This window comes from Meles meles, chromosome 1 (genome assembly GCF_922984935.1).
Source record: "Meles meles chromosome 1, mMelMel3.1 paternal haplotype, whole genome shotgun sequence".
Lineage (NCBI taxonomy): Eukaryota > Metazoa > Chordata > Mammalia > Carnivora > Mustelidae > Meles > Meles meles.
Window position 1 is genome coordinate 112,778,842 of NC_060066.1, and position 20,858 is coordinate 112,799,699.

The window sequence follows — 20,858 nt, forward strand, 5'->3', positions numbered from 1 at the left end:
GAACAAACACTCGCCAGAAACCTGCTTTCATGGATCTGAGCTGCAGGCCACTAGCTCGCTCACCACATCCTACCGCTGTAATTGCAAGCCTACAAACCTAACCCTTGACTGTGGCGGAAAGATCAGGCCTCTCCCAACCATGAAATCCAAGGAGGGAGATCAGGGCTGGAGACCAAGGGCTGCCACATCACATGGCTTGAACAAGAGACTTGGACACCAGGCCACAGTCAGGCCAGGGAAGGGACAGGTGCTTCCCTCAGTTGTGCAGCTCAAAAGCCTCACAGCCCAAGGAGAAGGGGCCAAGTACACCCGTTCAGAAAACAAGGAACACAGCAACCACCCCTAATGCCCGCACACAGTCCGAGATGTGATGGGCAGTGGAGGAACTGATCTTGCTTACTGCCTCTGCTTCTGCAAGCTCTCCTGGTGAACACTGCTCTGGGCCAGCTCTGCGTGTGGCCGGCTCCATCTCCTCACATGCCTGACAGTGTTTGCAAAAGCCCTGAAGATAAAGAGAGTGTGTGTAAAATGTGTGAGTAGGTGAAGAGGCATAGGGGTGTGTGTGTGTGAAACAGAAAATACAACTCTTCTTTTGACTTACAGCTTAGTGAAACACAGCAAAAGCATTTACAGCAGTCAAGTCCTACCTGTCAAGTGTGGGCAAACTCCAATCAGGATAATTCGAGGAAGACTTACAAAACGACTACTTAGGAAGTGTGCACGGGTGAGGTAGAGGGGAACTCTAACAGACAATGTAGAAAGTGCTGGCCAGCACAGCAGAGCTATGACTACTGGGTCCAAAGGGATGAAACCGGGAGAGGTTACTGGAACCTGGAAAGAGACCTGTAGAGCAAGTGACCTCAAGAAAAGCTGTGACTTTTTTTTTTAAATTAACATATAATGCATTATTTGCTTTAAGGGTATGGGTCTGTGTATCATCAGTCTTAGACAACTCACAGCACTCACCGTAAGAGCTATGACTTCTGTCAGGGAGCGCAGGGAGCCCCAGGACCCTCCACAAGGAGGAAGCCAGGGAATGAGAACTCTACCAGACACACTGCTGAAGCAGTGGAAGTCTGGAAATACAGGAGCCTGTGGAATTTGATCCACTGCTACGTGTCAGCTTCCTGGGGTGGGGAGCTTGGTAGAGAAGGGAAGAGAGTGGACTTGTGGGTGCAAACATATCCTTATCCAGAATATTCTCCTACAGCTAGCACATTTCTAAGAAAGTTCTATGGGCAGCCTGCCATTGATGTGTCAAGGCAGGACACACAAAGTAAAAGGAATTAGGTATCGATAATCCCTACTCAACTTCTTTCCCCCATCTCCTAGTGTGTTTCTTCACCACTTTGGCTTTGAGCACTCAAAATGAAGACAATCATCAGCAGTAGAAGGGACAGATTATAGTACGTCCTTTCAATGGAATACTACACAGAAATGAAAACAAAAACAGGCAACCATATGAAGAACTGTCATTGACATAAGGTCAAGCAAATTAAGCCAGACACAAAAACATACATCCTGTATGATTCCATTATATACGTTCAAGAAAAATAAACCAGAGGCATACAGGGATCGGAATACTGGGTATTCTTCTGGGAGAAGGGTCTTGACTGAGAAGAGGGCAAGAAAAATCTTTCTGGAGTCTGAAAATATCTTGGCCTGGGTGGTAGTTGCATAAATATATACATATGTACAGTTTTGTATAAAATACACTTAGGATCTGTGCATTTTACTTAGGTAAGTTGGACTTCAATAAAACAACATATATAATAAAATGTATATATACCCAATATAAAAGTTATATATATATTTTTACATCATAAAATGTTAATTGTTATCATATTTGTTTCAGATGTTTAATGATGACACACATATAGTGAAGACTCCTGTATTTCCCTCTTGCTCCATTCCCCCTCCTTCTCTTCCTCCCTCTTCCCTTTCCCAGTTACTTGATTTCATAAATTTGGTTTGTGGGGATTATTTTATTCTTAAAAACATCATTATATGCAATAGCTAATCCATGAAAGAAATATATTTTCAGTGCCATTGTGTAAAATGTGGGATTGCGTAATGACAAACTTAATTATGTGAGTGAGGTGAGCCAGCTGTTGGCTAGCTGGGTAGGAGTTCTGGAGGCCTGATGGATAATCCATCTCTGGCTGGGTCCTGGCTGTCTTTTGGTGCTACCTGGTGGCACTTGTCTGCTTTAGTACAAATATCTTTGGGTTTGATTCTAGGTTCTGTACACTGTCTGGAATTTGCAAGAACCTCACTTCAAATTATCCCTTCCTTTGTATGGACATTACAGAAACTTTGGGTCAGCCAAGTACCGGCTGTAGGGACCCAGCTCCTGGTTCTCTGTTTCCTCTTTCTCTATTTTTCTCCACTTTCTCTCCTCCGTGTCCACTTTCTCTGTACTCCTAGAAAAGATTTAAGAACATGGAGGATGGACACCAATCACCAGTCATGTTATATCAGAATCTGTGTTATTGTGGTTATTATAGGGCTTTGCATATAAGAATTGGAAAGGAGGGAGAGAGGCTGTCCACATCTGAGGTTAATAAAACAACCCAAGGAAACTTACTGAAACACTTAACCATTAGGAATTCAGTAAATCAAATGATGTCAAATTAATTCATGCAAAACATCTGTTATAAATAAAAACCATTTGGGGGATGTATTTGAAGAGAAGATCACATTTATAACAGCAAACACACATACCAATAACCTTTAAAATTACTACCTGCAAATATTAATGAATATATCCACTCTGGACAACTTGAGTGGCCACTGACTCCTGAACAATTACAGCTTTAACTCTGCTTCTATTCTTCCCACCTGCTGGATAAAAATCATAAATATATCCAATCACACCTGCCACCTGGATAAAATTCACTAAGCTACTCAAGTCTTTGAACCCATCTCCATTTCACTGAACACATGTGCCAGCTGAGCCCTGCCTAACACCCACTTCCATATACTCACATCTGCCCCCTGTGCGCAACTTTTTCTCTGCACCAAAGAGCAGCGAGAACTCCATCTTTATTTGATGAGCAGGAGTGCTCCTGGTGGCCTCTGACCCACAGACATCAGCAGAGGTCTATGCTGAAACTCTAACCCAGAAAGAATCCTATTTTTACACCCTGTTATACACAGAGCACCGACTGTGACAGTGAGTGCCCAGGAATTTAAGAATACCTGGAACGTTCACAAAAATTGCACATAGATGAAACCATGCTAAAATCTCAGAGTTTCAAAAAATCAGTATTATACAGACAGGTATCTCTGAACCTAGCACTATCAAATTAGAATTGGAATAAAAATGTTACCAGCAGCCCTATGTATACAAAGAATTTTTAAACTTAAAAATCAGTTATTGATCCAAATGTAAGTTAGGAGATATTTTAAAAGAGCACAAAATACTTATCAAATAGTACCACTGGGTTTTTTTGTTTTGTTTTTTTTTTAGATTTTGTCTTTTAAAGATTTTATTTATTTGAAAGAGAGAGAGAGAGAGCATGAGCAGAGGAGTGGGGGTGGAAAGAGGGAAGCAGGCTCCCCACTAATCAGAGAACCCAATCCCTGGGCTGGATCCCAGGACCCTGGGATTGTGACCTGAGCAGAAAGCAGATGCTTAACCGACTGAGCTATCCAGGCCTCCCTAGAACGACTGCTTTTGAAATGCTAATTGTTAAAACATAGGGAAAGCAACTCGAGTTTTTTTTTTTATTAACATATAATATATTATTAGCCCCAGGGGTACAGGTCTGTGAGTCACCAGGTTTACACACTTCATAGCACATACCTTCCCCAATGCCCATTACCCCATCACCCTCTCCCTACCCTCCTCCCCCCGGCAACCCTCAATTTGTTTTGTGAGATTAAGAGTCTCTTATTATTTGTCTCCCTCCCAATCCCATCTTGTTTCATTTATTCTTTTCCTACCCCACCCCCAAGCCCCCCATGTTGCTTCTCAACTTCCTCATATCAGGGAGATCATATGATAGTTGTCTTTCTCTGGTTGACTTATTTCGCTAAGCATAATACCCTCTAGTTCCATCCATGTCATTGCAAATGAAAAGATTTCATTTCTTTTGATGGCTGGCATAGTATTCCATTGTGTATATACACCACATCTTCTTTATCCATTCATCAGTTGATGGACATCTAGGTTCTTTCCATAGTTTGGCTATTGTGGACATTGCTGCTATAAACATTCAGGTGCACGAGCCCCTTCGGATCACTACATTTGTATCTTTAGGGTAAATACCCAGTAGTGCAATTGCTGGGTCATAGGGTAGCTCTATTTTCAACTTTTTGAGGAAGCTCCATGCTGTTTTCCAGAGTGGTTGTACCAGTTTGAATTCCCACCAACAGTGTAGGAGGGTTCCCCTTTCTCTGCATCCTCACCAGCATCTTCCTGACTTGTTAATTTGAGCCATTCTGACTGGTGTGAGGTGGTATCTCATTATAGTTTTTATTTGTATTTCCCTGATGCCGAGTGATGTGGAGCACTTTTTCATGTGTTTGTTGGCCATTTAGATGTCTTCTTTGCAGAAATGTCTGTTCATGTCCTCTGCCCATTTCTTGATTGGATTATTTGTTCTTTGGGTGTTGAGTTTGATAAATTCTTTATAGATTCTGGATACTAGCCCTTTATCTGATATGTCATTTGCAAATATCTTCTCCCATTCTCTCAGTTGTCTTTTGATTTTGTTAACTGTTTCGTTTGTGTGCAAAAGCTTTTGATCTGATGAAGTCCCAGTAGTTCATTTTTGCCCTTGCTTCCCTTGCCTTTGGCGATGTTCCTAGAAAGAAGTTGCTGCAGCTGAGGTCGAAGAGGTTGCTGCCTGTGTTCTCCTCAAGGATTTGGATGGATTCCTTTTTCACATTGAGGTCCTTCATCCATTTTGAGTCTATTTTTGCATGTGGTGTAAGGAAACGGTCCAGTTTCATTTTTCTATATGTGACTGTCCAATTTTCCCAACACCATTTGTTGAAGAGACTGTCTTTTTTCCATTTGACATTCTTTCCTGCCTTGTCAAAGATTAGTTGACCATGGAGTTGAGGGTCTATTTCTGGGCTCTCTATTCTGTTCCATTGATCTATGTGTCTGTTTCTGTGCCAGTACCATACTGTCTTTTTTTTTCTCAAAGATTTTACTTACTTATTTGACAGAGAAAGAGAGATCACAAGTAGGCAGAGGCAGGCAGAGAGAGAGAGAGGGGAGAAGGGTCCCTGCTGAGCAGAGCCTGATGTGGGGCTCGATCCCAGGACGCTGACATTATGACCCGAGTCGAAGGCAGAGGCTTAACCCACTGAGCCATCCAGGTGCCCCAGTACCATACTGTCTTGATGATGACGGCCTTGTAATAGAGCTTGAAGTCTGGGAATTGTGATGCCACCAAATTTGGCTTTCTTTTTCAATATTCCTCGAGTGGGGCACCTGGGTGGCTCAGTGGGTTAAAGTCTCTGCCTTCGGCTCAGGTCATGATCTCAGGGTCCTGGGATCAAGTCCTGCATCGGGCTCTCTGCTCAGCAGGGGGCCTGCTTCCCTCTCTCTCTCTCTGCCTGCCTCTCTGCTTACTTGTGATCTCTTTCTGTCAAGTAAATAAATAAAAATCTTAAAAAAAAAAGAAGTGTAACTGATTTCTGTGCATTGATTTTATATTCTGACACTTTAATGAATTCCAGTAAAAGTTCTAGCAGATTTAGACTGGAGTCTTTTGGGTTTTCCACATATAGTATCATACCACCTGCAAAAAGTGATAGTTTGACTTCTTTGCCGATTTAGATGTCTTTAATTTCTTTTTGTTGTCTGATTGCTGAGGCTAGGACTTCTAGTACTATGTTAAATAGCAGTGGTGATAATGGACATCCCTGCCACATTCCTGATCTTAGCAGAAAAGCTCTCAGTTTTTCTCCATTGAGAATGATATTCACTATGGATTTTTCATAGATGGCTTTGATGATATTGAGGTATGTACCCTCTATCCCTACACTTTGAAGAGTTTTGATCAGGAAAGGATGCTGTACTTTGTCAAATGCTTTTTCACAATCTACTGTGGAAAGCAACTCAAGTTTTAATGATGAACTTACAAATTTGTTTCCTTTGAAGTTAAGTACACTGCAGATGCCAGCTCTCATACACTCTATCCAGTTTGTTCTGGCCAGAAAAAGTGGAAAGTCATTGCTCATAGACCATTTGTTTAAAAGTCCAAGAAGAAATATAAACCATTAGAAACTGTTGCCATGGGGCGCCTGGGTAGCTCAGTAGGTTAAAGCCTCTGCCTTCAGCTCAGGTCATGATCCCAGGGTCCTGGGATCGAACCCCTCCTCTGCAGGAACCCTGCTTCCTCCTCTCTTTCTCTGCCTGCCTCTCTGCCTACTTGTGATTTCTGTCAAATAAATAAATAAAATCTTCTTTTTTAAAGATTTTTTTTATTTATTTACTTGACAGACAGAAATCACAAGTAGGCAGAGAAGCAGTCAGAGAGTGAGGAGGAAGCAGGCTCCCCGCTGAGCAGAGAGCCTGATGCGGGGCTCGAACCCAGGACTCTGGGATCATGACCTGAGCTGAAGGCAGAGGCTTAACCCATTGAGTCACCCAGGCACCCCAAATCTTCTTTTTTAAAAAAGAAACTGTTGCCATTAAAGAGGACAAGAGAGAGTTGTTTTGTTTTGAATAGAATCTTTCTGTTAGTGATTATTGACTCCAACCACATGGGTAAAGAAATCACACGCATTCTGGATGTTGGATACAAGAGACTACTAACCCACGTCAGTCAAGAAAAACCAGGATGTTGGGAGCTGTGGGTTTAGGGGCCTCTGTTGACCTAATAAGGAACACTGGAAAGAAAAAAATGCGTTCGGGAATTCCTTCTGTGCCTCAGGAATCATCATCCTGAAGGCACATAGTTCTTATTCCTCATCCCAGCCTCAGATATCCGTGTGAGAGCCAAGAGAGCGCTAACTAGAATTCTGTAATCATGCTTCTCCCAACTGACAGATCGAATTCCTCAGAGCAGACTGTGATGGTGATCAGGTCATTGCTTCTTTTTTTTTTAATATTTATTTTTATTTGTTTATTTACAGCATAACAGTGTTCATTGTTTTGGCATCACACCCAGTGCTCCATGCAGTACGTGCCCTCCCTATTACCCACCACCTGGTTCCTCAACCTCCCACCCCCCCACCCCCCTGCCGCCCCTTCATAACCCTCTGGTTGTTTTTCAGAGTCCATAGTCTCTCATGGTTCATCTCCCCTTCCAGTTTCCCTCAACTCCCTCTCCTCTCCATCTCCCCATGTCCTCCATGTTATTTGTTATGCTCCACAAATAAGTGTGACCATATGATACTTGACTCTCTCTGCTTGACTTATTTCACTCAGCATAATTTCTTCCAGTCCCGTCCATGTTGCTACAAAAGTTGGGTATCGTCCTTTCTGATGGAGGCATAATACTCCATTGTGTATATGGACCACATCTTCCTTATCCATTCATCTGTTGAAGGGCATCTTGGTTCTTTCCACAGTTTGGCGACCATAGCCATTGCTGCAATAAACATTGGGGTACAAATGGCCCTTCTTTTTACTACATCTGTATCTTTGGGGTAAATACCCAGCAGTGCAATTGCAGGGTCATAGGGAAGCTCTATTTTTAATATCTTCAGGAATCTCCACACTGTTCTCCAAAGTGGCTGCACTAACTTGCATTCCCACCAACAGTGTAAGAGGGTTCCCCTTTCTCCACATACTCTCCCACACACGTTGTTTCCTGTCTTGCTAATTTTGGCCATTCTAACTGGTGTTAGGTGGTATCTCAATGTGGTTTTAATTTGAATCTCCCTGATGGCTAGTGATGATGAACATTTTTTCATGTGTCTGATAGCCATTTGTATGTCTTCATTGGAGAAGTGTCTGTTCATATCTTCTGCCCATTTTTTGATATGATTATCTGTTTTGTGTGTGTTGAGTTTGAGAAGTTCTTTATAGATCCTGGATATCAACCTTTTGTCTGTACTGTCAATTGCAAATATCTTCTCCCATTCCGTGGGTTGCCTCTTTGTTTTGTTGACTGTTTCCTTTGCTGTGCAGAAGCTTTTGATCTTGATGAAGTCCCAAAAGTTCATTTTTGCTTTTGTTTCCTTGGCCTTTGGAGACATATCTTGAAAGAAGTTGCTGTGGCTGATATCGAAGAGGTTACTGCCTATGTTCTCCTCTAGGATTCTGATAGATTCCTGTCTCACGTTGAGGTCTTTTATCCATTTTGAGTTTATCTTTGTGTACGGTGTAAGAGAATGGTCGAGTTTCATTCTTCTACATATCGCTGTCCAGTTTTCCCAGCACCATTTATTGAAGAGACTGTCTTTTTTCCATTGAATATTTTTTCCTGTTTTGTCGAAGATTATTTCACCATAGAGTTGAGGGTCCATATCTGGGCTCTCCACTCTGTTCCACTGGTCTACGTGTCTGTTTTTATGCCAGTACCACACTGTCTTGGTGATCACAGCTTTGTAGTAAAGCTTGAAATCGGGTAACGTGATGCCGCCAGTTTTGTTTTTGTTTTTCAACATTTCCTTAGCAATTCGGGGTCTCTTCTGGCTCCATACAAATTTTAGGATTATTTGCTCCAGCTCTTTGAAAAATATCGGTGGAATTTTGATCAGAATGGCATTAAAAGTATAGATTGCTCTAGGCAGTGTAGACATTTTAACAATGTTTATTCTTCCAATCCAAGAGCATGGAACAGTCTTCCATCTTTTTGTGTCTTCTTCAATTTCTTTCATGAGTGTTCTGTAGTTCCTCGAGTACAGGTCCTTTACTTCTTTGGTTAGGTTTATGCCCAGGTATCTTATGGTTCTTGGTGCTATAGTAAATGGAATCGATTCTCTAATTTCCCTTTCTGTATTTTCATTGTTGGTGTATAAGAAAGCCACTGATTTCTGTACATCAGTGGCTTTCTTATACACCAACAATGAGTTCCAATCCAATCTAAATTCTCTAAAAGCTAGGGTAACTGAGACAGAAGATAGAATTAGTGATCTGGAAGACAAACAGATAGAGAGAAAGGATCAGGAGGAAGCCTGGAACAAACAGCTCAGAAGCCACGAAAACAGAATCAGGGAAATAAACGATGCCATGAAACGTTCCAACGTCAGAATTATTGGAATCCCTGAAGGGGAAGAAAAAGAAAGAAGTCTAGAAGATATAGTGGAAGAAGTTGTCTATGAAAATTTTCCCAATCTCACGAATGCAAACAACGTTCATGTACTAGAGGCAGAGAGATTTCCTCCCAAGATTTTAGATTCTCGAAAGTCCTCACGACACCTTATAGTTAGAATGAGGAATTATGTTTCACGACAGACGTTCTTAAAAGCAGCTAGGACAAAGAAGCTCCTTACATACAGAGGAAAGCCCATTAGAATAATGTCAGACCTGTCCACAGAGACCTGGCATGCCAGGAAGGGCTGGCAAAATACATTCAGAGTACTAAATGAGAAGAACATGCAACCAAGAATACTCTATCCAGCAAGACTGACATTTAAAATGGATGGAGAGATAAAGAGTTTCCAAGACCGGCAAGGCTTAAAAGACTATGCAACCACCAAGCCAACACTGCAGGAAATATTAAGGGGGGTCCTATAAGAGAGAAAAAATCCTAAGAATATCATTGAACAGAAATATAGAAACAATCTATAGACAGAAAGACTTCAAAGGCAACACGATGTCAATAAAAACCTATCTCTCAATAATCACTCTCAATGTGAATGGCCTAAATGCGCCCATAAAACGACACAGGGTTGCAGATTGGATAAAACGACAGGACCCAGCCATATGTTGTCTACAAGAGACCCATTTTGAACCTAAGGATACACCCAGACTGAAAGTGAAGGGATGGAGAAGCATCTTTCATGCCAATGGGCCTCAAAAGAAGGCCGGAGTAGCGATTCTCATATCAGATAAATTAGATTTTAAACTAAAGACTGTAGTCAGAGATACAGAAGGACACTACATAATTCTTAAAGGGACTATCCGCCACGACGATCTAACAATTGTGAATATCTATGCCCCCAATATGGGAGCACCCAATTACATAAGAAAACTATTAATCAAGATAAAGAGTCATATTGATACGAATACAATAATAGTAGGAGATCTTAATACGCCTCTCTCCGAAATAGAAAGATCATCGAAGCAGAAAATTAATAAAGAAATAAGAGCATTGAATGAAACATTGGACCAGATGGACCTCATCGACGTATACAGAACATTCCACCCTAAAACAACAGAATATTCATTCTTCTCAAGTGCACATGGAACCTTCTCCAGAATAGACCACATACTGGGTCACAAAGCAGGACTCAACCGATACCAAAAGACTGACATTATTCCCTGCATATTCTCCGATCACAATGCTTTGAAACTGGAGCTCAATCACAAGGAAAAGTTCAGAAGGAACTCAAACACCTGGAAGCTAAAGACCACCTTGCTTAAGAATGCTTGGATCAACCATGAGATCAAAGATGAACTTAAACAATTCATGGAAACCAATGAGAATGAAGACACTTCGGTCCAAAACCTATGGGATACAGCAAAGGCGGTTCTAAGGGGGAAATACATAGCCATCCAAGCCTCTCTCAAAAACATTGAAAAATCCAGAATACACCAGCTGTCTCTACACCTTAAAGAACTGGAGAATCAACAACAAATCAAACCAACTCCACATGCAAGAAGGGAAATAATCAAGATTAGAGCAGAGATCAATGAGGTAGAAACGAGAGATACAGTAGAACGTATCAATGAAACTAGAAGCTGGTTTTTTGAAAGAATCAATAAGATCGATAAACCATTGGCCACACTAATCCAAAAGAAAAGAGAGAAAGCCCAAATTAATAAAATTATGAATGAAAAGGGAGAGATCACAACGAACACCAAGGAAATAGAAACAATCATCAGAAATTATTACCAACAGTTATATGCCAATAAGCTAAGCAACCTAGATGAAATGGATGCATTCCTGGAAAGCTACAAACTCCCAAAATTGAACCAGGAAGAAATTGACAACCTAAATAGACCAATATCTAGTAATGAGATTGAAGCAGTGATGAAAAACCTCCCAAAAAACAAGAGCCCAGGACCTGACGGATTCCCTGGGGAATTCTACCAAACTTTCAAAGAAGAAATAACACCAATTCTCCTGAAGCTGTTCCAAAAAATTGAAGCAGAAGGAAAACTTCCAGACTCTTTTTATGAAGCCAGCATTACCCTGATCCCCAAACCAGGCAAAGACCCTACCAAAAAGGAGAATTTCAGACCAATATCACTGATGAATATGGATGCAAAGATTCTCAACAAGATCCTAGCAAACAGGATCCAGCAGCACATTCAAAAGATTATCCACCATGACCAGGTGGGATTCATCCCTGGGTTGCAAGGTTGGTTCAACATTCGCAAATCAATCAGTGTGATAGAACACATCAATAAGAGAAGAGAGAAGAACCACATGGTCCTCTCAATTGATGCAGAAAAAGCATTTGACAAAATCCAGCATCCGTTCCTGATGAAAACGCTTCAAAGTATAGGGATAGAGGGAACATTCCTGAACTTCATAAAATCTATCTATGAAAGACCCACAGCAAATATCATCTTCAATGGGAAAAAGCTTGCAGCCTTCCCATTGAGATCAGGAACACGACAAGGATGCCCACTAACGGCAATCAGACAACAAAGAGAAATAAAAGGTATCCAAATTGGCAAGGAAGAAGTCAAACTCTCTCTCTTCGCAGATGACATGATTCTTTATATGGAAAACCCTAAAGACTCCACCCCCAAACTACTAGAACTCATACAGCAATTCAGTAACGTGGCAGGATACAAAGTCAATGTACAGGTCATTGCTTCTTACTTCTGAAATCACCCCTTCCACCTGCTCTGGAAAAACCGATATGGGACCTTTAAGTATGTTTGCTTCGGGCAAATGGCGCTATGTTAAGCTTTATCAGTAGAGGGCGCTAGAGAGATTTTGTAGGAGTAAGAAGTTTTCTTTCCGGGTTCCAGAGACTCCCCGTCAGCAACACCTGGCAGTCCCTATGCTGATGGGGGGAGAGGGGATGCAGGGTGGGTGGTGCTTCGCAGTGGAATGTATTCGAACAACTTTCCCCAGTGCCTTAGTGAGACACCTTAGATGAGACCCAGTACCTTAGACGTTGGATTTATGGCAAGATCCACCAGAGTGCTACCTCACCGACTTCTCTGCCATTCAGTATCCAAGGCTGTGACATCTCACAAGATCTGATCTCAGCACTAGGAGGAGGCTAGCTCTTCCTGGATGGCCTATTTCACCCCTCAGGTTTGTAGGTCTACTATACTACTACATCCTATTCTGCTTTATTTCATATTATTTTATATTATATTATACCATACCTTGTTATATCATTGCATATTTGCTGTATTAAGTATTCTAGCCACAATGCCAATATTCTTTAGAATTCTCTTTACAGTTTACCAGCAAATCTCTCATTCCTCCAATTCCCTGTTCAAATTGATAATTCTCTATATTACATTTCCTTCTTCAACTATGGTATGGATTCTTTCTCCTGACTGAACTCAGACTGATACAGAATGTAACTTTTGCAGAGAAATAAACATTGCTCTGTGTTGTGCTTAGTTTTACCTTAATATTAACTAGTCAGAAACTTTTAATCTATAAAATTTTTATTTTCCAAAAGAGACATAATGAATGAATGATGGCTCTCTCAAAGACCTGGAGTTATTCTTTAAATATATATATATATATATATATATATATATATATATATATATATGAAGGGACAAATACAATGGTGCTATAAAATTTTACGATGTAAGTTGAAAAAAATAGTAGTCATATTTAATCTACCAGCATCATCCCTTCAACAATATCTTTATGACTCCAAACTAATCTGTCAGCCTAAAGATTAATGAAAGCATATTTGTCTCATCTCAGAAAACAGACACAAAATTTTAGGTTATTAAAACATTTTTGGGGGAGCGCCTGGGTGGCTCAGTGGGTTAAAGCCTCTGCCTTTGGCTCAGGTCATGATCCCAGGGCCGGTGATCGAGCCCCACATTGGGCTCTCTGCTTGGCAGGGACCCTGCTTCCCTTCCTCTCTTTCTGCCTGTCTCTCTGTCTACTTGTGATCTCTGTCTGTCAAATAAATAAAATCTTAAGAAAAATATTTTTTCATTGTGAAATATAACACACACATAAATGAGCATGAATTTTTAGAATTGGTTTACAAATATGTACAGCAAACCCAAGTGGTCAAGACATACACTACCAACACCCCTAGCGTACTAGAAGCTTCCTGAACCACACCCTGCCCCTCCCTCATTCACCCCTGTACAGCCCCTTCTGCTCACCCTAGAAGTAAGGTGACAGCTCATTCTCACCGTTCGGGTAATTATTTCCTTGATTCATTTTGCCAGCAATGCATGTATCCCTAAAAGTAAAGTTCAATTTTGTCTGATTTTAATCTTTACATTTATTTGCTTTTCTTTGTAATATTCATTCATGTCGTGCATATAAATAACTCTTCCTTGTCATCTCCCATTGCTGCAGTCACTGTTGATGGAAATTTTAATTGTTTACAATTTGGAGAATATTGCTGTTTCCATGTATTCTGGTAAATTCATGCACATATTTCTGTAGGGTATGTATCTGGGAGGGGAAACTGCATATTTTCAACTATATGAGATACTGCTTAACAGTTTTCTAACGTGGTTTTAGCCTATTAAATTCCCTCCAGAAATGTGTCAGAGTTGTTCTCATTCTACACCCTCATCAAAAAGTGCTATTGTCAGTCGTTTTAAAATCATTTTAATCCGTGGCCCTTCGCGGTCTCCTCCCTCACCCACCACTCATACTACAAACATAACCACCAATTTGCTTTTCTCCGAGAACTCCAGGGGTTCTGCTCTCACAACTGTTTTTCTATTCCTACATTCCCTACCCCCCACCCCACCCCCACGCTGCAAACAGGCTCCAAATCCCTTTAGTCCCTGGCATCCAAGGACAAAGAGCAGAAAGAGCCACCGGAGAAAATGAGCTGGAAACTTTGTCTTGCCAGAAGCCAGGCTCTGCCCCAGATAGGGGTGGGGATTAGATCCTTCACTGATATTCTCTGGCTCTGCCTCTGCCCCCGAGGCTATGCGGGTCTAGCAGAAAGCTGGGAATGGTGTGACAGTGCGGTGCACGCGGTGCACGCAGTGCTTAGGAAACGTCCAGATGATTCCCACCGATGGAAAACACGAGGTGTGTCCTAGGGAGTACAGAAACAGATGAAACAGCACAGGATGTAGGAACCCTCGAACAAGATATCTTTTGTTCTTCCTTTTTCTCTAGTCCTACTCTTTTCTCCAGGCTGCTCACCGCCCTTCTCCAACCCTTGCGCCAAAGCCCCTCTTTCCTGTTTTATTCTCCAGAGGAGCCAAGCACCTTTCCCTCGGTTCTCCCTCGTGCTGCGCGCAACGGCACCGCCCAACGGCACCGCCCAGAAAACGAACTAGCTTCATCACGGAATGTCAACCAGACCGAGCCTTGGGAGGCTGGGGGCGGGGGGGGTCCCTGCGTACCCTGCTTTGGGAACTCGGCACTTTGCACTCCCACGCCCCTAGCGCCCCTAGCAGCCGCCCCGGGAACCTGACTCACAGGCCAGTTGCTGGGATTGACTCGCTGGGGCCACCCATCCCGGCCATGAGGTCAGGATGGACCTTATTCCCCGAAAGCCATTCGCTCCCCATGATCGTCCTGGTAGCGCTTCTCTTAGACGCTCTTGGCGAGGGTTTAATTTTTCACCCTGAGTGGGGGTTTGAGTCGTATGAAATCATCATTCCCAAGAAGCTGAGCCTCCGGGGAGGCCCGCAGGGTGCCATCCAGCAAGTGTCCTACCTCCTGCAGGTCAAAGGCAAGAAGTATGTCCTCCACCTCTGGCCCAAGAGGTTTCTACTGCCCCGAAATCTAACGGTTTTCTCCTTCACAAAACAAGGGAAACTCCTGGAGGATCACCCTTACATACCCAGGGACTGCAACTACATAGGCCTGGTTGAAGGAACTCAGGATTCAGAAGCTACTTTAAGTACATGCACAGGGAGTCTCCGAGGCATATTGAGAATTGATGAGGAATTTTACCAAATCGAGCCCCTCCAGGCCTCTTCCAGCTTTGAACATGTCATGTATCTCCTGAAGACAGACAACAAATTTCAGAATCAAACCTGTGGCTTAACTAATGATGACCTAGAAGAGCAGATGGCTCAGACTGAGAATATGGCAAGGCTTAGGGACTCTCCCAGATCCTCTCTCCATCCGAAGTACATGGAAATAGCCTTGGTCTTTGATCACAGGAGATATTTGTTTTCAAATTCCAATGTTACTCGAATCATACAGGATGCCGTTCTTTTGACTGGGATTATGGACACCTTTTTTAAAGATCTCAATATGAGGATAATTCTACAAGGTGTTGAAATATGGACAGAGAATGACAGATTAAATATTCTCCAAATGAGCTCACAAGAACTTCTAAATGCGTTTTTAAAATATCGTGCAGCAAACCTTTCTAAGCAGATTTCAGCAGATTGGGCACATTTGTACACTACACATACTTTTACTCATTCTCTTGGCTGGGCGTATATTGGAGGTGTGTGTAAGGACCAGTATAGTGGATCAGTAAGTAGTTTTACAAATGCAAATATTCTTGAAGCCAGCAGAATGTCTGCTCATGAACTGGGTCATGGGGTGGGAATGAAACATGATACACTGTATTGTCAATGCAGAGGTAAGCGCACTTGTATCATGGGCATTGGGAGTAGTGGGTTTAGTAATTGTAGTTATAGCGAATATTTTGATCACGTACAAACAGGAGCAGAATGTCTAAATAATATCCCGGGACTGGGTTATGTGGTGGAGAGATGTGGAAATAAAATTGTGGAAGGCACTGAAGAATGTGACTGTGGTTCAAGAGAGGACTGTAAAAATGACAGATGTTGCCAACCGGATTGTAAATTCGTGCAAGGTGCCGATTGTAACACCGGGCTTTGCTGTCATAACTGTCGCTTTCGTCCACTTGGGTACATGTGTCGAAAGGAAGATAATGAATGTGACCTTGCAGAGTACTGCAGTGGAATCTCAAGTTTCTGCCCAAATGATACTTATAAGCACGATGGAACCCTTTGCAAGCGTAACTCCCGTTGTTTCAAAAGGAGGTGCAATTCCAGATATACTCAGTGCCAAAATATTTTTGGATCTGACGCCAGGGAAGCTCCTGAGCAGTGTTATCAGGCAGTGAATTTAATGGGTGATCAATATGGGAACTGTGGTTTCAGAGGTTACCGTAGATACAAAGCCTGTACCAGGGAAAATGCACTGTGTGGCAGGCTACAGTGTATAAATGTCAAGAGCGTCCCTGATATGCCAGTGCATAGGGCCCTCATCTCTACTCATCTGCGAGCGGAAAATCTCATGTGCTGGGGGGTAGGTTTCCACGAATCCTTGGAGCCCACGGGAATATCTGACATTGGTGACATAAATGATGGTACCCCCTGTGGTTTTGACCATATCTGTGTTAACAGAACTTGTGTGCATACCTCCACCTTGAAATTTGACTGTTCACCTAAGAAGTGCAACCTCCGAGGCGTTTGCAACAATAGGAGAAACTGCCACTGCACCTATGGCTGGGCTCCTCCGTTCTGTGAGGAGGTAGGGTATGGAGGCAGCATTGACAGCGGGCCAGCGAGACAGCTGAAAGAGGATATGCCTGCCCCAGTGCAGGTGGTGTCCATTATGTTAATGCGCCTTATTTTCTTAATCATCTCAGTGATCGCTGTGTTTTTCAGGAGATTGATAGAACAGTATATAACCCCCACAGAGAGAGAAGCAACACCAATTAACATTCAAAATAAATAATCCAAGGCAAAAAATGTCGAGAACCCAAACAAGTAAGTGGGCAATCCACAGCCATTTAATAACACAGAGCTGTATATCGAAAAGCTTCTCATTTAGCCCAATAGCACTTTTGTTTTTCTTCCAGTTCTTTTTTCATGTAATTTTCCTTCAAGCTTCGATCGGCAAATAAATGATATTCTTGTTTGGGGAACAAATCAGTGCCTTTTGCTTTTTTAGCATTCCCTTGTTCCTTCATTTGTGATCAAGTTTGGGATATCCTGAAAAGCATGGCACAATGGCTTTTCTGAACACTCAAACTCTGGATATTGCTTTGCAGAATTGCATTGGTTTTCACAGTTGAGTTCTGTGGCTCAGAATCCCAGCACACAAAGTGATGTCTGTCTGTCTCTCTGCCTCTCTCAAGTGATCAGTGAGAACTCTGGGCCTGGGCCCCTGCTGACTGATAAATATGGATGACCACTTTTTAAAAAGAAAGCCATCCTTTATAAGGGGTGTCACACAGGTAATTCTTTTTCCCTGGTCTTGTCATTTTATGGGTCCCTCCAACTCTGCAGGTGTGTGGTTTGGGGCAATCTCAGTTGGGTGAAGGACACTAATCTACCATAACTCTTGTATTTCACCCCAGTCTATAAATGATGACAAACCGTGGCAGCGTCCTGGGGACAAGACGTATAACAAAGTTCCATGCTTTGGGCTTTTGCTGGCAGGATCTTGTCTTTTGTGAATGTGTGCTGAGGGGACATGTGGACCTAGGTTTGCCACACCCTTAAGTAGAGCAGAGAAGGGTGAGGAAAGCCTTCCACCATGGGCCCCCATGCCTCCCTCCAAACACTCTTGCCCCTTTTCGCAGTGCTGAGTGTGGGCGGAATCAATGCTCCCCTCTAGTGCCCAGGGAGGACCTCATCCTTCCCAGACCTGTGTGAGCCCAATGGTTCACACCCGCCACTTTGCCTCTCAAATTCCTCATATCAGGGAGATCATATGATAATTGTCTTTCTCTGATTGACTTATTTTGTTCAGCATAATACCCTCTAGTTCCATCCATGTCGTTGCAAATGAAAAGATTTCATTTCTTTTGAGGGCTGCATAGTATTCCATTGTATATTTATATGTATGTATAAATATAAATTTATATTTATATATATTTATATTTATATGTATATATATATGTATACACACAAACACACACGCATATATATAATCACATCTTCTTTATCCATTCATCTGTTGATGGACTTCTAGATTCTTTCCATAGTTTGGCTATTGTGGATATTGCTGCTATAAACATTCGGGTGCACATGCCCCTTCAATTCACTACATTTGTATTTTTAGGGTAAATACCCAGTAATGCAATTGCTGGGTCATAGGGTAGCTCTATTTTCAACTTTTTGAGGAACCTCCATGCTGTCTTCCAGAATGGCTGCACCAGCTTGCATTCCCACCAACAGTGTAGGAGGGTTCCCCTTTCTCTGCATCCTTGTCAGCATCTGTCACTTCCTGACTTGTTAATTTTAACCGTTCTGACTGGTGTGAGGTGGTATCTCATTGTGGTTTTGATTAGTATTTCCCTGATGCTGAGTAATGTGGAGCACTTTTTCATGTGTCTGTTGGCCATTTGGATATCTTCCTTGCAGAAATGTCTGTTCATGTCCTCTGCCCATTTCTTGACTGGATTATTTGTTCTTTGGGTGTTGAGTTTGATAAATTCTTTATAGATTTTGGATACTAGCCCTTTATCTGATATGTCATTTGCAAATACCTTCTCCCATTGGTTTTGTGGACTGTTTCCTTTCCCGTGCAAAAGCTTTTGATCTGATGAAGTCCCAATAGTTCATTTTTGCCCTTGCTTCCCTTGCCTTTGGTGATGTTCCCAGGAAGAAGTTGCTGCAGCTGAGGTCGAAGAGGTTGCTACCTGAGTTCTCCTCAAGGATTTTGATGGATTCCTTTTCACATTGAGGTCCTTCATCCATTTTGAGTATATTTTTGTGTGTGGTGTAAGGAAATGGTCCAGTTTCATTTTTCTGTATGCGGCTGTCCCATTTTCCCAATAGCATTTGTTGAAGAGACTGTCTTTTTTCCATTGGACATTCTTTCCTGCTTTGTCAAAGATTAGTTGACCATGGAGTTGAGGGTCTGTTTCTGGGCTCTCTATTCTGCTCCATTGATCTATAGATCTTTTTTTGTATCGGTACCATACTGTCTTGATGATGACAGCTTTGTAATAGAGCTTGAAGTCTGGAATTGTGATGCCACCAACTTTGAATCTCTTTTTCAACATACCTCTGGCTATTCGAGATCTTTTCTGGTTCCATATAAAGTTTAGGATTATTTGTTCCATTTCTTTGAAAAAAATGGATGGGATTTTGATAGGGATTGCATTAAATGTGTAGATTGCTTTAGGTAGCATAGACATTTTCACCATATTTGTTCTTCCAATCCATGAGCATGGAACATTTTTCCATTTCTTTGGATCTTCCTCAATTTCTTTCATGAGTACTTTATAGCTTTCTGAGTATAGATTTGTTACCTCTTTGGTTAGGTTTATTCCTAGGTATCTTATGGTTTTGGGTGCAATTGTAAATGGGATCAACTCCTTAATTTGTCTTTCTTCTGTCTTTTTGTTGGTATATAGAAATGCAACTGATTTCTGTGCATTGATTTTATATCCTGACACTGTACTGAATCCCTGTATAAGTTCTAACAGATTTGGAGTGGAGTCTTTTGGGTTTTCCACATAAAACATCATATCATCCACAAAGAGTAATAGTTTAACTTCTTCTTTGCCAATTTGGATGCCTTTAATTTCTTTTTGTTGTCTGATTGCTGAGGCTAGGACTTCCAGTACTATTTGAAGAGCAGTGGTGATAATGGACATCCCTACTGTGTTCCTGACCTTAGCAGAAAAGCTCCAGTTTTTCTCCATTGAGAATGATATTCACTGTAGGTTTTTCATAGATGGCTTTGATGATATTGAGGTATTTACCCCTATCACTGCACTTTGAAGAGTTTTGATCAAGAAAGGATGCTGTACTTTGTCAAATGCTTTTTTGGCATCTTTTGAGAGTATCATATGGTTCTTGTTCTTTCTTTTATTAATGTATTGTATCACATTGATTGATTTGCTGATGTTGAACCAAACTTGCAGCCCTGGAACTAATACCACTTAGTCATGGTGGATAATCCTTTTAATGTACTCTTGGATCCTATTGGCTAGTATTTTGGTGAGAATTTTCTCATCTGTGGTCATCAAGGATATTGGTCTGTAATTCTCTTTTTTGATGGGGCCTTTGTCTGGTTTTGGGATCAAGGTAATGCTGGCCTCATAAAATGAGTTTGGAAGTTTTCCTTCCATTTCTGTTTTTTGGAACAGTTTCAGGAGAATACATATTAATTCTTCTTTAAATGTTTGGTAAAATTTCCCTGGGAAGCCATCTGGCCCTGGGCTCTTGTTTGTTTGGAGATTTTTGATGACTGCTTCAATATCCTTACTGGTTATGGGTCTGTTCAGGTTTTCTATTTCTTCCTGGTTCAGTTTTGGTAGTTTATATGTCTCTATGGATGCATCCATTTCTTCCAGATTGTCAAATTTGCTTTCATATATTTGCTCATAGTATGTTCTTATAATTGTTTGTATTTCTTTGATGTTGGTTGTGATCTCTCCTCTTTCATTCATGATTTTATTAATTTGGGCCCTTTCTCTTTTCTTTTTGATAAGTCTGGCCAGGGGTTTGTCAATCTTATTAATTCGTTCAAAGAACCAGCTCCTAGTTTTGTTGATTTTTTCTACTGTTTTTTGTTTTTGTTTTTGTTTGGTTTCTATTTCATTGGTTTCTGCTCTGATCTTTATTTTATTTCTCTTCTCCTGCTGGGTTTCGGCTTTCTTTGCTGTTCTTTCTCCAGCTCCTTGAAGTGTAG

General features: G+C 41.6%; 1 protein-coding gene across 1 annotated transcript; it reads left to right on the top strand.

The window, feature by feature from the left end:
• Positions 1–14,738: 14,738 nt before the first annotated feature.
• ADAM30 (ADAM metallopeptidase domain 30) lies at positions 14,739–16,943 on the top strand. The gene has a single exon (XM_045997937.1). The coding sequence runs from the start codon at positions 14,739–14,741 to the stop codon at positions 16,941–16,943; it is 2,205 nt and encodes a 734-aa protein (XP_045853893.1).
• The last annotated feature ends 3,915 nt before the right edge of the window (positions 16,944–20,858 follow it).

Bases quoted from the DNA above. Each gene is read 5' to 3' on its own strand.
- ADAM30 (XM_045997937.1), top strand. From the start codon at position 14,739: ATGAGGTCAGGATGGACCTTATTCCCCGAAAGCCATTCGCTCCCCATG.